The following is a 24,632-nucleotide window of genomic DNA, read 5'->3' as shown; positions in this document are numbered from 1 at the left end:
ACAGCAGCTGAGGGTTAGTGTGTGCATGCACACATGAGCACAGGAAAGCTTGGTTGAGAAACTGAAGAAAGTGGCTGACTAGAAGAGGAAATTCTCACCCTCTTCTTTTATACACAACATCACTGTTGTCTGTAACTCATACAAGGAAGAAAAGAAACTACCTCCTGTTCTAGGTCCTCTTATGGTCCGTGCTTTTCCCCTCTCAGAAGGATATCTTGGAAAGAGTTACTTTAGATCAGGCATTTCTGCCTTTAAATAACTCATACTTGCTGTTGGTACCATGCAGTAACCTTTCCAGTGTCACATAGCACCGCTGACTTTGCCGCATTAACAATAGTTTTGGCTCTTTCCCTACCCAGTAAGCCAGGCTGATTGCTACGTGTCGTTGTGGCTGCCGACTGCGACATGTGAAAGGTCCCGCACTAAAACTGTGAGAAACTCCAACAATCCGGTGTGGAATGAAACCTTCTACTTCAGGATCCAGAGTCAGGTCAAGGTAAGGAGCCAAAGTTGCTTGCCTGAAGCAGCCCTAAGATTTTGTGTATGGTGGGTCCTCTCTGTCTCCTGAACTGTGCCCAGGAATTGTTTAAGAGAAGGCACATGATAAGGGACTGCTCAAATTCTTTGACAGCAGAGATGACTGGGTTCCCGTGCCTGTTTGATGGTGCTGTTTAGGAGGGCCAGAAACTGAGCTCAGTATTGAAGTTTTAGGGAAACTAGAGACTCATATGAATCACTGCAAGATGGATACAGAATTTGGGAGTTAACTGAGCTGTTGTATAGGTATAGCCAATGTATTACTCATGTTACAGAAATTAAACTGAACTAGAGAAGAATGAATATTTGATTTACAGTATGTTTTTCCAAAGGGGGATGATACTTAATTTCACCACTTTTCTTCTCAAGCACATCCCCAACACTCCTTCTTCCCTAGAACTAATGATGTCCAAATTGTAAAAAGTATAAAACCCCCTTCTCCCTCTTTTTCCAGAACGTGCTGGAGCTGACAGTGTATGATGAGGATTTTGCTACTCCAGATGACCCTCTCCTCTGTGCGCTCTTTGATACCGCTAAACTTCCAATCGAAAGAACAGTGCTCCTGTATTTTAAGCCCAGCCCAAAGGTGAGAGCAAAAAATAAAGCAACTAAGAAACCAGTGGAGAGTTATACAACACTTTCAAAATCTTGGGGTCAGCTTTCTGAATCCGCCATGGATGACTTATCCCAATAATGGGTACATGAATTGCCATTCAAAATATCAACACAAAAAATGTGGTAAAAAATCTGTATTTGAGAGCCTAAGCCCCTCCTCCCAGTATTTTTATAGATTATTAAAGAGCATATGACTAAAACAGTGCAGTAGGTAGGGGAGGGATCTGACTGTGAGCTATCTCTGAGCACCACCAAAGCTGCACAGCTGTTGTTGTAAATTTTTTTTCCATGTAGTTCATAGCCACTACCCCCTACCCCTTTGACTGTATCTACTTTCACCCCAAAGGCAAAGCTGAAGTTGCCCCTGTGTGTATCCCAGCACTGTCCTCTGCAGTGATACCTCAGCTAGGGCTGAGCCTGCTGAGTCATCTATCAGAATTAGTGTGGTTTTGGAGCTCTGAATGACTGATTTACTCTGTTTCTCAGTTTCCCATCTACAAAATGGGAAGAAGAGTCTTGATTCCCTTTGAGATCTATGGATGAGATCAGTGAAATATCTCGCATGCAACTTCTTGCTACCATGGGCAGATTGCTTCTGGTACCCAAAATAGGTCACTCACAACTAGCTCATACATATCAACACTGCCTTACAGGGCATTGCATAACTGTAACTCTGAATCACTCACTAATACCAGTCCCTGTTTATTACGTTAAAGTGATGGGTGGAAAGTATCTTTAACTTCCAAGCTAATAGCAAGGACAGTAAGTCATGGCAGGACAGTGCCAGGAATAGTTAGGAGAAAAAAGTAGAATTCAGAAGACAAATCAAGTTGCAAATTGTCTTTCTGCAGCAGTTTCACACTAAGAGATAAAAGTACATGTTGTTTTGAAGATACCTTGAAGAATGAAGGAAATGAGGAAGCAATTGTTAAACTATCTGATTGAAATGCTGTTTCAGGCCTTCCAGTCTGAAATATTTATCACAGGCTGCATACCAGCCAATTACTTCAATATTGCATACCAGGGACCTGGGTTTAGACAAGGGAGAAAGCATTATGTAGCTACTTCATTTAATTTCTTGTTCTTGCTTTCAGGCCAAGGAGGAGCTAGAGGTTGAATTCAAATTGGAGGCCGCGTAAGTGATATACAGATAAGTTAAAAAATGCAAAAATCATTAAGTGCTAAAATAAAGAAATAGCATTAGAAGTCACGCTTTGTGGGATTTCTGTAAAAAAGTGCCAGACTTCATTACTGCAGTCTCAGACACCCGGCTGATCCCTCCAGTTAGCTTGTTCTGTAGTTTAGTTGCTTTCAAAGACGCATCTCCCAGCATTGTCTCTTCTATCCACAATGTTGGATTTGTCTACCTGGGGACATTTCAGAAGACTTTCTGAGTGTGTGTGCATGCTCTTGTGTGCATGCATGTATATCAATCTTTCCATGCCTGTTTCAGCTAATGGATTGGACAGACTCTGAATGTTGAACCATCCTGGTTAGTTTTCCAGTGTATCTCTGACTCCTTCGATTTTCCCTTGCAGCAGTGTTTTGGTCCTAGTAATTCTATTTCTTTCTGCCCAACACAATGACAATGTGTTGGAAGCTCTGGTGCAAGGCTTTTCCTCCAGCATGGTCAGCCTGCCATCCATGTGAATCAGTATTTTTGCCTCCGTGTTGCCACAAGGTAACTAAGGCACGGCAGAAAGAAAGTGACCAGCCTAAGGTCAGCCCTCATACTAGTGGGGAGCCAAGACCAGAATTCAAGTCACTCCACACCATCTCCTGACTTCACCTGAATGATCTGGAAAGCTTTTTTTTCCCCCGCGTAATTGGCACCCACTGCCCTTTGCCCCTTTGATTGTATTTGCATACCAGCAAATACACAGAACTGGGCTTCCCAACAGGGATATGCTGGTGTATTAGCATGTTACCACTGAAACACATGTAATTTACACGTTATAGTGAGGAGAAGAATTTGACTGCCTAACCGCAGATTCCATTTCAGATGATCATGAAATTGCACTGCAAAAACGTAGCCATGATACACATCGCTCAGCTTTGGTACAGAGGCAAGTCCCCTCAGAGCAGTGCTCAGTCCAAGCAAGCACGAAAAGGAGCTTGTTACCTACCTGCTGGGGTCCCTCTGGCTGTCATTCTTCTCCATGGGGAGAAAGGGCAACACCCTGGGCAAGGATGAGTGGGCAATTGTTTGATCTAAAAAAATCCGTGTTTTTAATTTTGTTCCCCAGTTCCGGTCCTCATGAAGCCATTGCTACCAATGGAGTCCTGGTGGTATGTGTTTTTTTCCCAAGACATTTTCTATAAGTGTTTCCTTAATATAAAAGGGAAGGGAGGGTGGGGGTTAGAGAAGCCAGCAGGCCAGTTCTTTCTCTTTCTTCCCTCTTTCCTATTTAGATACTTCAAGAATGCGTCTCATGATTTAACCCCAGTGAGCAACTAAGCACGACACAGCTGCTCACTTACTCTCCCCCCCACTCTGGTGGGATGGGAGAGAGAATCGGGGAAAAAAGAAGTAAAACCCGTGTGTTGAGATAAAGACAGTTTAATAGGACAGCAGAGGAAGAGAAAATAATAATAATAATAATAATTATAAAAGAGTGTACAAAACAACCAATGCACAATGTAATTGCTCACTGCCCGCTGACTGATGCCCAGCCCACCCCTGAGCAGCGGTCACAGCTCCCTGGCCAACTCCCCCAGTTTATATACTGAGCATGATGCCAGATGGTATGGAATAGCCCTTTGGCCAGTTTGGGTCAGCCGTCCTGGCTGTGCCCCCTCCCAGCTTCTTGTGCACCTGGCAGAGCATGGGCAGCTGAAAAGTCCTTGACCAGTGTAAGCACTACTTAGCAACAACCAAAACATCAGTGTGTTATCAACATTATTCTTGTACTGAATCCAAAACACAGCACTATACCAGCTACTAGGAAGAAAAGTAACTCTGTCCCAGCTGAAACCTGGACAATGGGATATTTTAGTGCCCTGTTCATTGGTGATATCCCATTATTTCACATTTGTCCTATATTTCGACACACCACACACACACACAGAGTGCTTTCCTCTGGTACCAGTACTCCTTCAAAAAAGGTACTGCTGTCTGTCAAACAACAATGGTAAAAAGACTGTGAAGCCACTTGCTGATAACCTACCCAGCCCTTTCCTCCCCTGGGAGATGAGCCATGCCTGATGGGTAAGCTCAGCACTAAGTATTGACCTATGGCAATTACACTATGTGAAAGAAGAGTGAGTACCATAAAAAAAAAAAACCAAAATGTTAATAGCAGTGCTTCTTCAGAAACCCCTTTCTACTACTGACTCTTGATCTCTCAGCAGCATATCTTTCATTTGTTTTTCCCAGTTTAACTCTTTGCATCTATGCTACTATCCTGAAAATGCTCCTGACTTTCTTCTTTTGCGTCTTCTTCTTACTGTGCCCAGTCGTATGTCATTGTCACTGGAGGATGCTCTACAACTCCCTCCAAAGCTTCTCCTTTTTCTTAGTCAGCGGCTACTGGGCAAAAGCCCAGAAATGCCAGGGAATTAGACACTTCAGATGACTAGACATGTCCAAAAGCTGAGTGATTCACAGTTCCCCGTAATGAGGTTGGAATGTGATGATCTTTCTCACAGATTCCTGTTCTCTGTCTTTTACAGTGTCGTGAACTTTGCTGCTTGGAAGTTGAAGTGGCAGAGAAGATGCAGCAAAAATCAAGTAAGGTTATTGCTTGTTATCTGTTTACCAATAATTGCATGCTTACTGACGAGAGGATGCCCCTTTCATATAATGTATTAGTGGAATAAGTAGTATTTACAGTATTCAGTGCAGTTAACACCAGGTAAACACATTAGGTTGTTATAGACTTCAATGAGTGCATCTCATACTCCCTTAGGTATATGTAAATAAGGTCTATTACACCTGCATTACAGTTGAAATCCCAGTTCTATATAACAGCGAGAACATTCAGAGTCCCCTTTCTATGAAAATAGCATCCATTTTGCTCCTTTCCCATTGCTGCCATCGCTCCCTTCAGAACTCTTTCCACTAGACAAAGCTGTGGTCCGAACTCCACAGCTCTGCTACCTGCACCCCACTTTTAACCAAGCCAGCACAATTTTCTGGTTAAATCATAGTGACATTTCTCACGACCCTGGTTTTGCTTTTTTAGAGAAAGAGCTTTCCCTCACCGTGAAGGGCTCCTTTGAGGGGACACAGGATATCATGCTGGGCCCTGATGGAGTGGCCAGCCCGTCGGGTCCCACCAAGTTCCACTATATCAAGTACACGGAGCCAACGCTGGATGTCATGTTGCCAAAGAAGAGGCATTACCACCCTGTATGTTGGAAGTGGTCTTAATGATGAACAGACCATGAGTGCCTCTCTAGAAAGTGGGAGGAGGGGGAGAGGGTAAACCCATTACTGTTTTTGTCCTAAAGCATGTTGTTTTCCCAGTGGACCTGTAAGTACAGTACAGAGACGGGCTCCCCAGTCGTGATGCTGAATTCGCTGCCCATGGGAAGGAATGTGACCATTGCAGAGGTGAGCATCACTTCCAGCTGTTAGGAACAAAAGGTTACTCAAGTAGAAACCATTCCCCATAATATTGTCCCAGATGGCTGCTAAGAGGGTCAGAAATATTCTGATTTTTTTCTCAGACCTTGAACAAACAGGAGCTTTGTTTCTCCAGCTGTTTTCTCCACAGAAGCAGGCTGTCTCTCCATTAGTCTCCATTACTGCCAGTAGTGGATACAGACACCAACAAGGATGTCAGAAAGTATGATGATTCCTTCAGTACATCTCTCCTGGTTTACCCAAAGACTTACTGACCCCTCCTTTGCTTAGGGTCCAAACTAAAAGTTTCTCCTGGGACACAAGCTTGGAAAAAGTCAATAAACCTGCCCTTAGTAAACCATGTGCTTCAAAGGACAATATATTAAAATATATTGAAAATATTAGACATACTGTATGGATTTTAAAGAATGTAATGAGAATATTCCTTGAAATAGATGTATGTGCTGTATAATTTTGAATGAAATTAGCAGAAGAAAAAGATCCTCACTATAAAAAAATATGTTTCTTCTAAGAAACATCTACAGATGTCCAGATTATTAGGGACACTCTTGTACAAATATTAGTTGTTATGTTGTGAAGAAGTAGGAGAACATCAGATTTCAGGGCCATTAAAACATCCTCTCAGAACAGAGCACTTTTTGTCAGTTAATATGAAGGTTGCAATAATGATTTTAAGACAGGATGAAGTCTTGGCAGAAGCAAATGCAGACCTGCAGGCTCTTCACTGTGAGACTGTGGCCAGGATGTCAAAGACCTGCTGTGTATTAGACCGTAAAGAATGGGAAACATACAAAACAATGATATTTCAGGATGCTGCAGAAAGCTTGTGAATAACGTGGGAAATGGGACCTACTGCATAAGTCTCAGGAACCTCCTATAGCAAGTTTGTTAATGGTCTCTGCAGCCTGGAAGAATTTGGGATCTGTGGGTAGGGGTGTTCCACTAATGATAAATGAATGCTTTTGGAAATGTATGCTGAGATCTCAGACATTTAACTTTGCGATTGCCAGACCTTGCTGGAGTTTAAATCAAGCTCTGACCCCAAGACAGAAAGGGAAAAAAGAAATTTAAAAATGAAAATTAAAAAATTACAGTACACATTCTTGTTTTACAGGAGAAAAGATTTGACCTGAATGTGAGAGCACAAAGCTGGTAAGAGATCTTCCTCTATTCCTAAAGACTTGGGTTATTGATTTTGATATTGTTTTAGCCACATGGAAATGACACAAGCAGGCATTCTCAGTCTGAGAACTAGAACATGCTTTTAATGAAACATAAAATACATGCACAGTATATTAGACATAATTAGCCTTAGGAAGATTTGGCTTTAATTAATAAACGTTGATAAACATGTATTTATTTTAGCACTTTATCCCTTCCTTTCTGACCACAGAATAATTTTTTATCAAGGTCAGTCTCTGAAATTCACAAAAAGAACAAAGCTAAGAAAACAGAACAGACAGGAGTAAACATTAAACTTGATCAGAAATTATGAACATCAATTTTTTTCTTAACTGTCAGTATTCAGTAGCGATAAACCTCATATTCTATTAAGTCCAGTTATACTGCATATTGAGTAGTAACTAAGGTAGACAATGTGGCTAGTGATTTGACATCTATAGACATGCTCACTAATACTCTTCAGTAAACATGAAGATATTTCATGTTATCCATAGCTCTATGTTACACACAAAACTGGGCAAACTAATCTTTTTTTTGCAGAAAAACAGAATTTTCTATCATTCCTTTCAGAAAGGCAAGTGATCAATGACAACAGAAAATCCAGCGTTATTCCAGGACAGGAAAAATGCTTCCCGTTTATTTATTTTACTTTCAGAGAACTTTAAAAGCAGTTTGTTTGTAACTTGATTTACAATGGAAACTGGCTTTTGCAGCTCCACCTAACTCAATTCCCCTTGAGTGTCTTCATTTACAAATACAGTTGTAATCATTTGGGTGATTTTATCCAAACCTGATGGTGGAGAAATCTCACAAATAAATTTCATTACTAGTTTCATTGAAATTATGGACTCAGTAGAAGTTCTGTCACTGAAATAAAAAGCAAGCTCCTGCCATTTTACAATGCCTGGCCAGGGCTAGCTGGCCAGCCAGGGAGTCCATGGGTAGCTCTGGCATGAAGACACCATGCCAGATCTCTTGCCCATTGATGTCTTGTAGGCGCAGGGCATGAAGAGACAGGAGGGAAGTTAGTGAGCAGAAGAGCACAAATGCCCAGGGAAATAAGCTACAACAGTGGAGTTTTAAGGAATGACTTATTAAATTTCAAAACTGATGCAAATTATATCTTCTTCTGAGGAATATTATGCTTTACAATTTTTGAGTCAAGGTTGACATGAAATACAACTGCCAGTGTTGACCCGTGAGACAGCTTGTGCAAGTGCAGACAGGTCAGAGCAGCAGGGGTGAAATCCTGCCCCACTAAACTCAGTGACCCATCCCCATCCATCCAGGGGCTGGATGTCACCGAGGGCACCCCTCCGGCGAGCAGGGTTACACGGCCACCCGTGCCCGGCAGGCCCGTGGGTGGGCTTCCTCCCCAGCGACGCTCACCGCTAGAGGGGGATGCGTTCCCACTCAAGTGGCTCAAAATGAGAATTCTCCTTCACGTGGGCAATGCCAACGTTTGAAAATTGGGTTTTATTTTAGGTTTAGAATGCGAAAATATCCCGTGAAATGGGAATCAATACACTCACTTTTGACCCTTTGCACAGATTTTCTAAACTTCTAATTCTTTTATTTTTATTTATTGCTTAAAATATTTTGTTTCATTTGTAAATACTGTACATTGTTTGTTCATCAATTAGTAATAACGGGGTGTAATGCCACTGGTTAAGCTTACTAATTGAAATAAGTTTTCTTACTTTAAAAAATAGAATATTCTCTCTTGTTCCTGTCACATTGCATCACCCTGTTTGAAGGGAAGGGTGCTGTAGATTATCTTTGATCGAAGACCTAAGATTGATTGATATGGGTGTGTTAATATGTAAAATATGTGCCTGTTTTTATCTTAGTAATTGTTTGTGCCACCAAGACCTGGACATGCGCTTTGGGTTTGACTTATGTTCAGAGGAGATGGCTTTCCTGGGGAAAAGAAAGAGATACGTAGCGAGTGCTCTGAAAAATGTTTTTCACCTACAACAGGATCTGCAGGATCATGAAGTATGTGTGTGTTGGGAGGGATAGATCTTGAATTTCTAGTGCCTTCATGTACTCTTCTAGATGAGTGGTCAGCAAAATGGGCCACATGTATCTGTTGTGTGGGTACCAGCTTGTCCATGTGTCTTAAGTACATTTGCTTCTGCTGCCAAGGTTTGTTATTACAAGAGGTACTATTTGTAGTAATTGCATCCTTCATGACTGTCAATTTGGAATTTGTCAAATGAACAGTGTGTGTTCGTCCCTGCCATCCAATGCTATAACTGGCTTGTTTCAGAAATACTGTGTGCATATTAAATACATTACATAGCAAAGATTTCTTCCCTTGTTCAAATGTCATAATTTTGTAAGAGTTTAGGATAAACATCTCTGAGTGCTACTTATAATACCTTCCCTTTCTTGCAGTTTTGAAATTCCTTGAAATAAATATAATTTATTTTAAAGTAACATCACAACACTGAAGAATAACAGCATTGATGAGGGTAGCTTAACAACACTGGCTGTGAACTGAGTGTATTTCTTCATGGGCTTGGCATGTGGATTTTCATACAGTAGTAGTAGATGTGTGAAATAAGAAAAAAGTGGCAAAGGAGTGGGAAATGTAGAGAAAATACATTGTTGCCTCCACAGAAGGGTTTCTTCTTGTTCATCCGTGCCCGTTTGCCCTAGAGATGGGCAAGAACCCAGGTTTGGATTAATCTCTGAACCCATGTTTATCCAAAGGGAAGCAGCAGTAGCAGTCATTGCTTGGTTTTGGAGCCTTTCCTTCCGAAAAGGGACCCGGGCTCTGAGATCAGGACCTGGGCTGGGTGTGATGGCCAGACCCCATTGCAGTCTGGGATGCCATGTTGAATGCTGTCGGTATGAATGTCCCATCCCCCTCTGCCCAACAGGTCCCCGTTGTGGCTATCATCACGACAGGCGGAGGACTGAAGTCAATGACAGGACTATATGGCAGCCTCATGGGACTCAAGAAATTAAATCTCCTGGACTGTGTAACATACATCAGCGGGCTGTCCGGCACCACATGGTAAGCCAGCTTACGCAGGAGGCTTGACCAGGCCTTTTGAGGGTGACGCTGCTGCAGAGAGGAGCTTCTGAAAGCAGACAAAATCAGGAGATTTTCTTCTTTCTGTTTCTCAGTAACAGGCCATTAAATATTAGCTTGGTCTGATGCACCGATTTTTTTATTACCAGTTCTTTACTGTGCTTTTCAACTCCACGTTTGCAGCAGTTAAATATGATTATGACAATTAGACTTGTCAAAATGGTTTCTAAGTAAGTAGTTACTGTGGACGTAACTGTGGATGCCAATAGCATCATGCCTCTTCCTCCCTCCACTGATGTCCCAGTTGTTGTTGTTCCCAGTAACTTCTGAGACTGGCTCTGCTTTCTAGCTGGTCAAGCAGAGAAAACTGCAGGACAGTGCCCACTTACCCCTGCAAGCTGTCAGTTTGGGAAAGGACTGAGTTTCCCTGGGCAGCGTTATCCTGCTCCCAGGACCTACAACTGTCCAACATCTGATGGTCCCACGTAGGGAAGGTTGGTAAAATAGAGGATGGTGTTAAAATAAAGCATAGTGATACCATAAGATTAACACTAAGTGATACAAAGCAAAAAGACAGCAGCTGGTGTGAGCTGATTTATGGTTCTAGAAAACAGGCAAAGAAGAATTATTATAATTTTCTGCCTAATTTGTGCTTCAGAAATGTACCTATGTTCACACCTGGCAATTTTATCCCTTAAGCTGCTGCCAGTTCTGTGTAAAAAAAAAAAGTCAAGAACATAAAATAAATACCTTATCCTTCAGGGCCATCTTTAAAACAGTCATACAAACTCTGGAGTGTTCATTCTGCTGGATGGAACAGCAAAACCAGAGTATATATTAGCAGAAGTGAATCCCTAAATGTAAACCTCTGTCCCCAAAGGCACAAAATTTCAAGTCTTTTTTTGCTCCTTTTGACTTTTGCTGTCTGTATTATCTTTCTCCAGGACCATGGCCAACTTATACAGAGATGCTTACTGGTCGCAGAAGGACCTAGACTCGCATATTGGTGAAGCCCAGAAGCAAGCAACCAAATGCAAGATGGGCTGTTTCTCTGTAGATCGCATGAAGTACTACAACAAACAGCTTTGTCAGCGGAAAGAAGAGGGATACAGGACATCATTTATAGATCTTTGGGGGCTCATGATTGAGTACTTACTAAATGATGGGGTATGATGTATATTCCATTTCTTAGAGAACCAGACATTTTTCTCTTAGTGAATGGTGAGGAAACTAGCCCATCATTTCAGAGAATGTACCTCAAAACTGAGTGGAATTCTCCAAGTCAACAAACTCTCAGATTTTTTAAATTTCCTTTAATAGTCTGCCTAGGGAGAAATGCATCCTATATGTTAATAAATTAGTCTGTGAATGCAGCCATTTGAACTCTGGCTGGTATTTAAATAGAAGCGGAGGCAGTCTTGGGCAGTCTGCCTAAGATGCAGATTACGCATGCAAAAAGAGTTCAAGATGCAAAGCAGAATAACCTCAACAGTGTGAAAGCTATCCGAAGCAAGCATGAAACAGCTAGAGTGCTTGGTGATTTGCATCCACTTGCAGGTAACTCGATCTGCAGGTACACTGGAAGCAAGTGCATGCTTTACGTTTGGTGAGAAGGACTTTTCAGACAGTAGCTGGTTTAAGTGATATTAATTTTTACAAGCAATAACAAATTTGCTTTTCTATTATTTGAAGTGGTTTCTACCCCTACAGTACAGCAGTCCACTCCCTCTTCTCTCCAACTGGACCACAGTTCAAGGATGTGTGCTTTGGCACTTAGGAAGTAGGAAGGTACAAGTGGTTGAGGATTGAACAGAAGTGTCCTCCAGTGGGGGCAGAAATGCTGCAGTCATTGAGCCATTCATTTGGTTTTATTAATTTATTTTTATATAAGTACATATATAGTATTATATATATGTAAACAGAAAATAAATACATACAAAGAGGAATACTACATATTAAACAAAAGTATAAGCTGAATAGTTGCATCTCTTTTAATCTCAGCTAGATGAGGTCCCCCTCACAATCGAGCCAAGCATCTTTCTCTTTGAGTAGCGCTGCCTATTGCTATGTAACCATTAACCTCTCCCTAATCTGCCAGAACTAGCTGTTCCTAAATTTGTCAGCAGTTCACGAGATTTTATGTTTTTTACAAATCTCTTCAATAAGAATATGCTTTTCCAGAAAAGAAACTGGGTGGGATGGAAATAATTTGCTGCCAAATTCCAGTCCCCTTGCAAGGCTGGACTGTGATAGCTGTTGTGTACTAAGAAAGGAAACTCAATGCTGACATGCTCGAGGGCTCCCTTCAGCCCCAGGAGAGCAAGGACTGCTCACTGCGCTCCTCATCCTAAGGGACAGCTTGCCCCTTCTCCTACTTGCCAGGGCAGTACTTTCTAGTATGTACAGACTCGTATGCAGAAGTAGGTTTCCCTCTCCTCATCTTTTTATGAACCTGTGCACAAAGTCAGGCCGGACCTTGGAGACTGGTCTGTCACCGGCAGGTGGGTGCCTGCAGTGCCCTGTGCAATGGAGCTGCCATGGCACGTCCTGCGTGCTGGGGGCAGAGCTGCCCGGCTCCTCCAGCGCTGGGGCCATCGAATTCACCATGCATGGTTTCCATCTCTTCTCACATAAGCATTTTTCTTCAAAACCAGAAAGACCCCCACAAACTTTCGGAGCAGCAAGAAGCACTGTGTGACGGCCAGAACCCACTGCCCATCTATGTGTCGGTCTGCGTCCGGGACAACTACAGCACCAATGATTTCAAAGGTAAGGATGATGTTTCAGATCCTGTGGGGCTAAAACTGGCAACCGAATTCCTGTGATTCGCTCTTCTCTGCTTGGTAGCACTTGGAGAAAACAGTCCTGGTGTGTTAGTTGCTTTTTGGAGAAATAATCATCACCTCCATGCTTTACAATTTTAATACAATAGCTTTTTGAGATTAGCATTTCACTGTCTAGACGTACACAGTTGAAATCCTGCCAGAAAGGCCATTTTTGAAATATTATCTGATCAACCTAGAATAAGAAGTATTGGAATTGTCTGAGAATTAAACACTGCTTTTTGTCAATGCCCAGTTATAGTTTCAATATGAAGAAAGACCACATAGTTATGATAAAGTTTGGGAAAGCATCCAACCTACTCCCAACTGAATCTTTTGCTTTGCTCATTGTGTTGGTTATTTTCTTCCATGAGGAGAAGCAGCTGGAGGAGGAGAAGAGGCGGAGAAGAAATTCAGATCAATTTTTTTATGGCTGAGGTGAAAAAATGAACCACTTCTGAACGAAAAGGAAATTATAGTCCATGACCTTTCTGTCCCAGTCTTTGCGCACACCGCAGTTATATCAGACAACTGCACTTCACTTGGAGAGGATATTTGAGAAAGTCAAGGACTAGTTCTGTCTTCCTTAGTACCATGCATAAAGAGTATAATTGGCCTCTTACAAAAACCTAATTTCTGAAGAGCTGAGTACCTGTCTTTGTACATAACCAACTTATGCAAGGGAAGTTAAATTAACTGTGTTGATAACAGTGGAAGTACTTTCACCTAGATGTGGTGGAATGCAAGGGCAGAGTGAAACCTCGTGCACATTGTAGAACCCCCATGGGGTGTGTAAGAGCTGCACATGGGGTGTGTAAGAGCTGGAGGCTTGCTGTGGACACAGCAGGCTGTGGTAGACTGCTCCTGCCTCCCCACTGTCACAGTGTCTGAGCTCAGCTGCCTGGCCCTGCAGGCGGTCATTTATAAGCGAGGCTTTGCAAAGGCAACGTAGCAAAGAGGAGTCAGTCCTGGCCTGGTCAGAGAATGTATGTCCTGGCCGCCCCTCTCTCCACACCCGGCCGAGAGCCCCCTGAGTGTCCTGTTGTGGCTGTATTGCAGAGTGGGTGGAGTTCACCCCCTACGAGGTGGGACTTCTGAAGTACGGCGCGTTCGTTCGCACAGAACATTTCGGAAGCGAGTTCTTCATGGGACGCTTGTTAAAAAAGCTCCCCGAATCCCGGATCTGCTACCTTCAAGGTGATGTATTGTGTTGTCCTGGTACAGAGGCACTTCGGAGGGGTGCAGCGCTGTTACCCAGAGGGTGGATGTTTCTGGTCTAACATACTGAATGCTGCTATGGTATCGTCTGCCGGGAAATGGGGGGGTCTGGTAGTTTGTCCAAAAGAATACAGTAAAAAATCCCACATCTTTTTTCAGTTTCTTGTCACTGTCTTGGTATGCACAAACTTTTTAACATTGTGTCTTACAGACGGAATAGATAAAGCTCCTTAATTCTTTCATTGTGAGGAGTAGTTCCCACTTCTTTGGTTATTCTTCCGATTCCTCTCTGAATGCACTCCAACTTATGAAAATTTTGAGACAGCAGGAAACCTGCAGCTGTGCTTCCACTGTGAGGTTTAACTTCAACCCTATGTAGAGAATCCCATTTATTAAAGATGCAGGCTGCCCAGGATGAAAAATGAGACCAGGAGCGAAGCGTCTCTGAATCTCTCTTGTCAGTCCCTGACTTGTACTGATGGGTTGTGTGTAAAAGTAATAATATCCCTTTGCCAAGGAGTCAAAATCACTGGCAGGTGAACACAGAGCCCTGTGAACTAGGTTTCACTCACCTCTTACACTTGTGCTGCTTAGAAGCTCCTTAGTTTCAGTAAACAGGCTGTGATACTAAATAGTCCGTAATCCCAAGGAGTATCTTTAAAATACTACCTCTTAGGCTGGCCCTTTTCACCTGGTCCACTGCTGGGAAATTAGTTTTCCACATCCTGTGTATGCTGTACTGGTTTCTGTGCCCCACTGAAAATTAAGCAGCCCAATTGTGGTAGACTAATTAGAACACATATTTAAATTTACAACAGCAGATGAAATGGGGGCATTGTGTTTTGTCAACAAAGCCACCAGTGCCCCTGTGGGGAGGCAGAGAGGGGCAATCCTGGATAGAGAAGAGAGTGCACAGTGGAGCAGGAGCCCACTGCACCTGTGAGCCTCTACGTGCTGCAGTGTGAGATCTTCTGTTGCAAGCCGAATGGCTGAAGAGCCAGTTCATCCCGCTGTGAAACAATTCAGGGGGTGTGAAAGATGACCGGAGTGTGTGCAGAAAAAGAGAAGCTGGAGTAAGGAAGACAGGGATGGAAAGGATGTTTTTGTGACGTCTGCGTTACCTGAGCTCTTGTTTCGCCTCTTGAGCAAGTGGGGTTTTTTCTCCTTTACTTCTCTCCCGTTCTTCTCTCTTTACTGTGTGGCAGAGCCATGTGATAGGTTAGGCACAGAACTGACAGCAGCATGACCTGAACCAATGCCACAGAAAGTTAAGAGGAATTTAACAGCCCAAAAGTTTAGAAATAATTGAATTAAGCCCATTCTAAAGTTAATCCAGGAGATCAAAATAGAAGGAAAAAGGCAGTTTCTTGTTAGAATGTGTCCTTGTGTTCATTACTTCCTTTTACAGGTATGTGGAGCAGTATATTTTCTGTGAACCTATTACAAATATGGGGACTGTCCCACAGTTCAGAGGACTTCTGGAAGAGATGGACACAAGACAGAATAGAAGAAGTTGGTGAGAAATTATTAAGCCTTTCATTTATGCTGACTTAGTTTTCTGGATGCCGTTTGGCATCGTCCTGTCAACTATGTTGAAGCCAGCATCATAGGATCCTCCTAAGAGATAGCAATTTCCCCTCCCACCATAAGGACTAAGAGGAAGAGGGTAATCAAGGAAATGCTGCTGTAATTACTAGACTTACTAAAACCCTACTGATTAAAAGGCTCTGTCCTTAAGAGGAAGTTTTAGAGGGGTCACACATTTCTCACAAAGTGTTTTGGCATTGCCCATTCTCACTCAGCTGTACAGAACCAAGAACCAGCAGCAAAGAATAAGGTTATTTTTACTGCCTGTGCAGAGAATAAACCTGAATATCAATTGGTTAATCAATATTTCCTGGGTTTTTATTTTATTACTCAGTACAGTAATTACTGCATTGGATTCATCCTGGCACAAAGATAAATGAGGCCCAGAGGGTATTTTCTGAAGCAATATAGAAACCAAGGTTTTATTGCTAAATCATTTAATATGATAGTAACTATAATTACAGACATCCTGAAAATAAAGAAATACATCTGTGCAATCACAGAAACCACCAGGTCTCTCCTGTTGCACCGTCAGCCACTTGGTCTGGCAAAGCAGGTTGTGATTTCAAGAAACCACACCTTGTGCCATTTCTACTTTTCACCCACATATGCTGCCAGGTAGTCACCCTGAAAACTACCTGTAGTTTCTAAATATGAATGTACGCCCCAGGTTTTCCCTGGATGCTCTCATTCTACTGATTAAGCATATGCTCATGTAGCCATGGGTGGTTATCAGGTAGAAGCTGCCACTGTTGCAATAGACTCCGTGGTGCCCTGTTGTTGCCCATCTGACTGAGTGGGAGCATATGCTTCAGTCCCATTTTCTCCGTGCTTGCCTCTGTTTCATGATACCTTCCTGTGAGGATATGCAACTTTCCTTCTGACAGGACGTTCTCTTAATTGCTTAGTTCCCTTAAGGTGTCCCTTTTCCAGGACTAAAGACTGCTTCTGATGAACTATCTTCAGGCCAAAGCTTAAGAACATCAGCAGAACTTTGTCCAGCAGCCACTCCTCTCTTTCGGAATAGTTTTTGAGTGTTTAGTGAATCATCCCAGAACAACCCCTATCTCCTACACACCAGGACAACCAGAAATGAACATCAATTAACAAAGAGCTCACCGATTTTTCCCCCCTCCTCTAGATGAAGACCCGGTGTTGCCTACAAGACCCCACGAGCTGAGGACTCGCATGTACACTCCTCCTGGTCCCCTGTCCAGCGCCCTTCGGGGAGCGTTGACTGACCGCTTCTCTGTTGCCCAGCACCACAATTTCCTGAAGGGCTACCAGCTGCATAACAACTACCTGGAGAATGAGCACTTCTGTCAATGGAAAGGTAATGGGGACCAATATTTAACAGGCATCATTTTCAGGTGGTTTTGGGGTGGGGAATTTAGGAAAGAACCCTGTCAGGCTTGGCAGGGGAAAATAAATCTCCTGAAAGAACGTTTATTTTCTGAATGGAGAGAAGAGGCTAAGACTTCAGTGTTGCCAGACTATTTTTAAATATAAACATGTGTTTATGTGCTTTAGCTGAGATCTCTGTGGTCCAGACTGAGAGGGTAGGCTTGCAGCCTACAGAACCGAATTTAAAGTAGGAAAGAGCATAGTGAACATGGGAGAAAGTTTAATTTGGCAAGACTGTGCCTCTAACTTCAGATGCAACTGGAATATCCCAGAAAATATGTCCTACGCGAGAAAGCTGGAAAGGAATGGGGCTTTGTAGTCCAAAGAAGACAGGATTTGAGGGGGAGGCATAAATCTGAATGTAAAAAGGGTTGAGAATATTTTGTTCTCCAAATCAATGATGGAGAAAAGATGAAACAATGGCTGAAATGAAGCAAGGCAGATTTAGGTTAAGTATTAGAAGTGGCTTATTGGCACTAATGAGTATGACAAGTTACTGAATATATTGCCTGGAATCTCAACATAGAAGATTTTTCAGAGCAGGAACTTAGGTGGTGTTTTATAGTCCCTCCCATGCCTATTTGACAATCCAGTAGTGTGGCAATTAAATTAAACCAGGCCTCTGGGATGGTCCCACCTTGCATTTCTTTTTCCAGTCAGAATACCTACAGATCATTTCTTTTTCCTTTTAGACACTGTGTTAGACTCACGTCCCAACCAGCTGATGCAAAATCCTGATCACCTGGGCATGATAGACGCTGGATTTTTCATCAATACCAGCAGTGCACCACTTTTAAGGCCACAGAGGGAAGTGGATGTCATCATCTATTTAAGTTATACTACTGGATCACATACGTCGGTGAGGAGGATCTTCTTACCGTGTCTTGTTTCTCCTTTTGTTTGTAAATGTCTATCCTTTAGCACCTAGAACTGCTAGTTATTTCAGCTGTTCAGTTTTTAACTACTGCATTCCCCTACATTTTTCACTGTAGTGATCACAAGTGGTGTTCACAGGGCTCAGTACTGGGGCCAGTTCTGTTTAATATCGTTATCAATGATCTGGATGAGGGGATCAAATGCACCCTCAGTAAGTTTGCAGACAACACCAAGTTGGGCAGGAGTGTTGATCTGCTTGGGGGTAGCAAGGCTATCCTGTCCAGAGGGATCTGGACAGGCTGGATCGATGGGCGAAGGCCAGTTGTATGAGGTTCAACAAGGCTCAGTGCCAGGTCCTGCACCTGAGTCACAACAACCCCATGCAATGCTACAGGCTTGGGGAAGAGTGGCTGGAAAGCTGCCCAGCAGAGAAGGACCTGGGAGTGTTGGTCAACAGCTGCCTGAATATGAGCCAGCAGTGTGCCCAGGTGGCCAAGGAGGCCAATGGCATCCTGGCTCGTATCAGGAATAGTGTGGCCAGCAGGACTAGGGAAGTGATCGTGCCCCTGTACTTGGCACTGGTGAGGCCGCACCTTGAATGCTGTGTTCAGTTTTGGGCCCCTCACTATGAGGGAGACATTGAGGTGCTGGAGCATGTCCAGAGAAGGGCAACGAAGCTGGTGAAGGGTCTGGAGAACAAGTCTGATGAGGAGCGGCTGAGGGAACTGGGGTTGTTTAGCCTGGAGAAAAGGAGGCTGAGGGGAGACCTTATGGCTCTCTACAACTACCTGAAAGGAGGTTGTAGAGAGGTGGGGGTTGGTCTCTTCTCCCAGGTAACTAGTAATAGGACAAGAGGAAATGGCCTCAAGTTGCATCAGGAGAGGTTTAGACTGGATATTAGGAAAAATTTCTTTACTGCAGGGGTGGTCAAGCATTGGAACAGGCTGCCCAGGGAAGTGGTTGAGTCACCATCCCTGGAGGTATTTAAAAGACGTGTAGATGTGGTGCTTAGGGACATGGTTTAGTGGTGGACTTGGCAGTCCTAGGTTAACAGCTGGACTCAATGATCTTAAATGCCTTTTCCAACCTAAACTATTCTATGATTCTATGATTAATATTGTTCCTATTTCTTCCTGCCACTGCTGGAATCTCTCTTGCTGGTTGATGAACATGTTGAATTATTCAAGAGGACATCAGCATGGTCTCTTGTAGAATGATGGGAAGAGCCTCTTCTGCTTTATGCTGAATGAAGCAGGTTTCCAGACCCTGCACAGGAATATGCATAAAGATGCAGAAGCAATTTCTGCTGACTTAAGTTAGAATATAATAGGGGTTAAGTGGATAGTCAGAGGCAGATCATTTCTGGGCTGACTCATAAGATACTACTAGGAAAATTCAATGACAAGCATCTTCCTGCAGAAACTCCAGTTTTATGGAGATAAAGTTAATTAGCTGTCTATAAAGCCTTGCAGAAAAGGTTTGAGTCTTTATATCTCAGAAACTGAGGTTAGTTAGACACTCGCTATTAAGCACCTTGGCCTGCTTAAGTGGAATAATTTTTTGAATGAGAACAGCTGTGCTACTGTTAATAAGCCATATGATGCATGAGACATACATGTAGTAAAGTTTCATTTCAGCCTTCTACATTGTCGAGATTAATTTTATGAAGAAAGGCTGCTGCAATTTTAAGCACTTTAGTAGAAACTGTTTCCTATTTGATAGTGTCCACTATTAGATGGTGCCAAGTAAATAATACAGTACGTAGTAGGACATGATATTGTATTAAACATTTCAGCAAAAAGGTACAGTATAGCCTAGTAATTCAGACTTTCTCAGTAAAATAACAATCTCAATTAACACTGTGTCATAATGCCTTCACAGGCAGAGACATAATTGCATATTCAAACTTAACTATCTTATCTCCTGGCTTCCAAGCACATAATAAGATACTTTAAACATTTTCTTGCTGTGGTTTTCTTTTCTAATTAATTCTATACAATATATTAAACACAGGCTCTTTCATTTACTAAAACTACATGCTTTACCCTAAACTTCTGCAAATTGCTTCCATTTTTAAAAAAGCAGAGTCCTGGATGAATTCTCTAACTGTGAAATTGTGTTTACAGCTTGTGATTAGCATTCTGGTTACTATGTGTGGTAATTATGTGTAGAGTAACCCTTGATAAGAAGGAACTCGCCCGATGGATCTCAGTCACTAAACCTTAATACTAGGTAACAATTTGGAGGCTTTAAGACAACCAAGTTGAATTCCAATGCTGACCATTTCTGTGATACTCCAGTCTCTAGATAAGGCGTACAAATACTACTCAGAGCAGAAAATCCCATTCCCCAAAATTTCTTTGACTGATGAAGATAAGAAAAACCTGAAGGAGTGCTACCTCTTCCAAGATTCAGATTTGCCAGGATGTCCGATCGTGATTTTTCTTCCCCTTGTGAATGATACCTTCCGAGAGTACAAAGCACCTGGTAAGTTACAAGTAGTGACAAAGTGTTAAACAAAAGACACCACTACCTGCTTCCCTGACTCAGGCAGAGCCTTCTCCTCTGCTGCTGGCTATCTTTGCTGGCTGGGTTCATGGGGGAGCACTTTAGCTAATTAAACTTGTTTTCCCCATCCCTGCCAAAGCTACTATGTTCATTCATGTCATCCTTGTGGCCCTAGAGGACAGACACAGCCCTTGTCTTCTGGATGGTGTTTACCTTCATCTCTCTCCCATTTGCAACATAAAGTGTTGCTAGCTAATTGTAAAACTTTTTTCCTGGTAAAAGTATAGCGCTCTCAGATTATTTTCCCCTGCATATATTGTCTGTTGTCCAGGGATTTCATTCTACACTTGAGGAGGCATAGTGTCAGGTATGAATGGTGGGGGAGCAAGAACCTGGCTTTCAGGCTGAACTCCTGCAGCGTCAAGAGCAGTGTGTCTCCTTTTGGTACAGCATCAGCACAGGGGTCATTTTGCTCACTGTGCTGTGCCCAGGGCCTGTCATTCTTTTTCTGCCAGGCCACCTGCTTTGTATTCCTCTCCTTCACTGCCAGTTACTAGGATGCATTTGAGTCACTTCTTGGTAGCAGGGAGGTAAAGTCTAAAATTCTGCTTTTGTAGAATTTTGGAGACACAAGAAATGGAAAGACAGAGATAGATCCTGGTGGCAGGCCCCCTGGGACTGCATTTGGGATTCCAGGAACTTTAAGTTTCCATATGTCTCTACTACCCCTTTCTCACTTAAATTCTCTTCTGTTACGAGCAACTCCCTTCCCTCAGCTGGGCTTCGTAGAGGTCCCAGCTGCTCAGGATAAGACCTGCAGTGCACCGGCAGTGGCTATTGGAGTGCCCTTTCAGGCTGATATCCTTGACTGATCCATGGCTTTAATGAGACAGATATTTATGAGTAAGCTGTAGATGACCATGACAATGCCATCCCTCACTTCTCCCTTCTGCCATCATCACTTCAGGCACAAGACATTCTCTTGGCTAGGGGTGGGGATACATGACCTGCATTATTTGTGCATTTAAACCCTATGAACTTTCTTCTGGAGAAAAGTCCCCCTCTTCGGACTGCTGTGGACAGCTTGTCACTGGCTGAGATAGATAAACACCGTGTCACAGCAGCAACTTCTCTTCCTCTCCAGGTGTCAAGCGCTGTTGCTCAGAGATGGAGGGAGGACAACTTGATTTGACCAGTCGCTTTTCCCCCTACTGCATGTTCTCGGTCAGGTATACCGATGAGAATTACCACCGGCTGCTGAACCTCAGTGAATACAATGTCCTGAACAACTCACAGATGATTATGCACGCCTTGCAGATAGCGATGCAAAGGAGAAGGCAAAACATGTGCTAACCACCCGTCCAACTGGCCCTGTCTTCTCAGAGGAGTTTTTCATGCTCTAGGACACAGAAGGGACGTAGCTTTTTGAACACTGGCCGTTCTGCACTACAGAAAGAAACTACCCCAGGTGGCTCAGTGGTTTGTTGGTTTTTTTTTTTCCATTCCCAAGAAGTGGCCTCTATAGGCACAGACATTGCCTGGGAAATTTTTACGTATGCTTTGTTCCCTAAAATAAGGTTGTCTGTAGAACACTCTTTACCTAAAATCCTTGTTAGATTTTAAAAATAGTGTTGTTTTAAGCCTAACTTATTATAATGTATGACATAGAGGAAAATAATTTTTTACCACCACGGTGCTACAGTAATACAACCCAGCCAACACACCTACAGGCTGTAAGAGGGGGGTATAAACTTCTGCTCCCCACAATTCTTCTTCGTGGAACAGAAGATGCATCCAACCCTGGAAAATGAAGAAAATCTGAGACATGACTGGAAGCTGGCATTGGATCCCTGGGTCAACTCTGTTTTGCAAGTGTCCTGAAGAGCAGCTGCAGAGGTTGGAAAATGTAAGAGGGACAAGCGTGTGCACACAGCCGGCCCCATGAATCATGTCCACCTCCTGGGCTCTCTTGGGCTGTGAATGAATCATACGTAGATGGGAAGGAGCAACTTAGGAGGAAGTGGCGTAAGATTTTTCACATAAAAATTTTTTTAAAGCAAAAGGTGTAATTTGAGCACATCAAAATTTCCTGTGAATTTATTTCAGTTTTGATTGTTCTGTGTTGAGACAGTCTATAAAAAAAGTCAACATTTTATTTTGAAGCTTTCGAAATAAAACACCCTGGAATTTTTTTTCCCAGTTGAGTTACTTCTCATAGTAAACTTCCTTTCTTAAATTAAAAAGAAAAAGTGCTTGAAATGGGAATATTTTACTTTCACTAGACAATGAAGACTTGTGGTTTTACTCAATGCAATTTCTTTAAACAGTTTAAGACATATGCTCATCAACAAAAATGCTTATTTGTTTAGTTCTGCCTGTTCAAACTGTACAGATAAGCAGGAGTGAGTTAGTGGTCTGCAACAACTAAGACCATCTTAAAACAATCTGAACAGACCCTCCATGGGATCTAGCACAAAACCACCAAGCACATTTATTGTGGGTTTGCATTTTTAAACCTTCTTCAGTTACCCTTTTATGGAAAGGGTATTTTCTGAACTGTTGAAAGTGCTGAGGGTGAGCTGTAAAAAATATAAATCTATAACAACATTTGCATTCCAGGAGCAAGTCAAATTGAAAATACACTTCTTTATTAATAAGTTTTGTGTCCTAATGACAACTGGGAAAATTTTGAACAACAGTCTATTCAGTGAATGTCATAATCTGGGGCTAAAATAAACTGGGGAAAATGCTTGGGTAAGTTGAAACATTTCATGTTAATATTCTACAAAATGTCTTTGTTTTGAAACATAGCTTCTTTGTAATAGACCGCCTACCTCGTCAGCCCAGGGAACCCAACCTGAAAATAACAGGTTTCATTTACAGTCAAATAACATGTTTGGCTTGGTGCAAAATGACACTCTGAGGATTTTCACTTTGGCAAGAAACAATGACAAATTATCTTTACAAATTGGTTCACAATGACTTTTGCCAACACTTTTGTCATTTATGATGTCAAACCAAACCTTACCTTTTTGTGCAACTGTAGCCTAATGTTGCAAGCCTAAAGATCAGAGCATAAATATTAACATTTGAAACTCTTTAGGTTTTGAACGAATACACACTTATGCTGGGTTTTTTCGTTCTATGGTAGTTTCACTAGTTGTAATCAGAAATACGGTGCTATGTACTCTGCATATAACCCTGGGAATTGTCTCCATTTAAACCTGAAATCCCTGGTGTGAAAAAATAAGCACAGTTTTTGGCCATAAACTCATGCCACCTCCAGCTCTGAAGAAATGTTATTTACATGCAAGTATTTCGTGTATACAATACTAGACAATAAAGGCTTCTTTGCAAAATGAAAATTCTGCCTTGCTCCACATATTCAGGCATTTCAGTAATATGCTCCAGGTTCACAGTGTGTTCCTTGTTCCAGGAAAACAAAACTGTTGTTATCTCTGCAAAGAGTGTAAGAGCATACCAAATATTTGCTGTGAGCATCGTGGATAAAGGAATGTCTCGGAGACAGATTGCAGGGGTACAAAGCAAGCCACGGTCCCACTCTCCCTCAAGGGCTGTCTCTGATGTGGATTGCAAATATTATTCGTGAAAATAAGAGCTTTTTGGCCACTGACACTGTGGGAGCAAGTCTCAGAGCCCCAGTCCTGGTGAACAGTCTGGTTTATAGCTTAGCCCTCCAAGCAGATGTTGTAATAAAGCACTGCCTTTAACTATGACTGAAAGATGCCAATGCTGCCAAGGGTTTTCTGTGACCTAATGAAAAATGCATTTCATCAAGCTACAACATTACAGGTGGCACATGGAGGAAACATGCCATGTATGTAGACACAACCCTTCATGGTGTTGTGAAATAACATAGCCTATGGCAAAAATTTATTCTACCAAGTTGACCGTGATGACTGTTGATATTATTTTGCATGGGAATGCGCAAAAGGGGAACTGTGCTGGCTGGTAGCAACATTTAACCAGTAAGCTCAAGAATGCTCAGGAAACGGGTAACTTTTTGCTCATAGACAAGGTACCAGGAGTGCAGGGAAGCCAAAGAATTCCCTTCCCCCAGAGATTTTGATCTGTTATGACCTGTTATGATCTGTTATGAAACAGTCTTTGGCAGCCCTTTTAAAGCCTGTTCCAGTGAGCTGGGAGCCGTGCCGGTTTTGATGGCATAGGGGTCAGCTGTGTGCTCACAGGGGCAGGCGCAGGCGTGCTGCCGTGGCGGTGGCTTTGCAGG

General features: G+C 42.6%; 1 protein-coding gene across 1 annotated transcript in view; it reads left to right on the top strand.

Moving 5' to 3' along the window:
* LOC142409867 (cytosolic phospholipase A2 epsilon-like) overlaps positions 1 to 21,733 on the top strand; it is a 37,087-nt gene extending 15,354 nt beyond the window's left edge. Inside the window, exons 5-22 of the mRNA XM_075501622.1 lie at positions 360 to 496; positions 992 to 1,123; positions 2,247 to 2,287; positions 3,399 to 3,441; positions 4,825 to 4,882; positions 5,337 to 5,503; positions 5,621 to 5,707; positions 6,855 to 6,892; positions 8,773 to 8,920; positions 9,811 to 9,947; positions 10,910 to 11,132; positions 12,620 to 12,734; positions 13,847 to 13,984; positions 15,414 to 15,521; positions 16,734 to 16,925; positions 17,689 to 17,855; positions 20,173 to 20,359; positions 21,525 to 21,733. Of these exons, the coding sequence (XP_075357737.1) occupies positions 360 to 496; positions 992 to 1,123; positions 2,247 to 2,287; positions 3,399 to 3,441; positions 4,825 to 4,882; positions 5,337 to 5,503; positions 5,621 to 5,707; positions 6,855 to 6,892; positions 8,773 to 8,920; positions 9,811 to 9,947; positions 10,910 to 11,132; positions 12,620 to 12,734; positions 13,847 to 13,984; positions 15,414 to 15,521; positions 16,734 to 16,925; positions 17,689 to 17,855; positions 20,173 to 20,359; positions 21,525 to 21,733 (2,327 nt within the window). The remainder of the gene's footprint in view (positions 1 to 359; positions 497 to 991; positions 1,124 to 2,246; positions 2,288 to 3,398; positions 3,442 to 4,824; positions 4,883 to 5,336; positions 5,504 to 5,620; positions 5,708 to 6,854; positions 6,893 to 8,772; positions 8,921 to 9,810; positions 9,948 to 10,909; positions 11,133 to 12,619; positions 12,735 to 13,846; positions 13,985 to 15,413; positions 15,522 to 16,733; positions 16,926 to 17,688; positions 17,856 to 20,172; positions 20,360 to 21,524) is intronic.
* Positions 21,734 to 24,632: the final 2,899 nt, after the last annotated feature.

The sequence above is a fragment of the Mycteria americana genome, chromosome 5 (genome assembly GCF_035582795.1).
Source record: "Mycteria americana isolate JAX WOST 10 ecotype Jacksonville Zoo and Gardens chromosome 5, USCA_MyAme_1.0, whole genome shotgun sequence".
Taxonomy (NCBI): Eukaryota; Metazoa; Chordata; class Aves; order Ciconiiformes; family Ciconiidae; genus Mycteria; species Mycteria americana.
The sequence above is the reverse complement of the archived record's forward strand: the minus strand, read 5'-3'. Positions and strand labels throughout refer to the sequence as shown.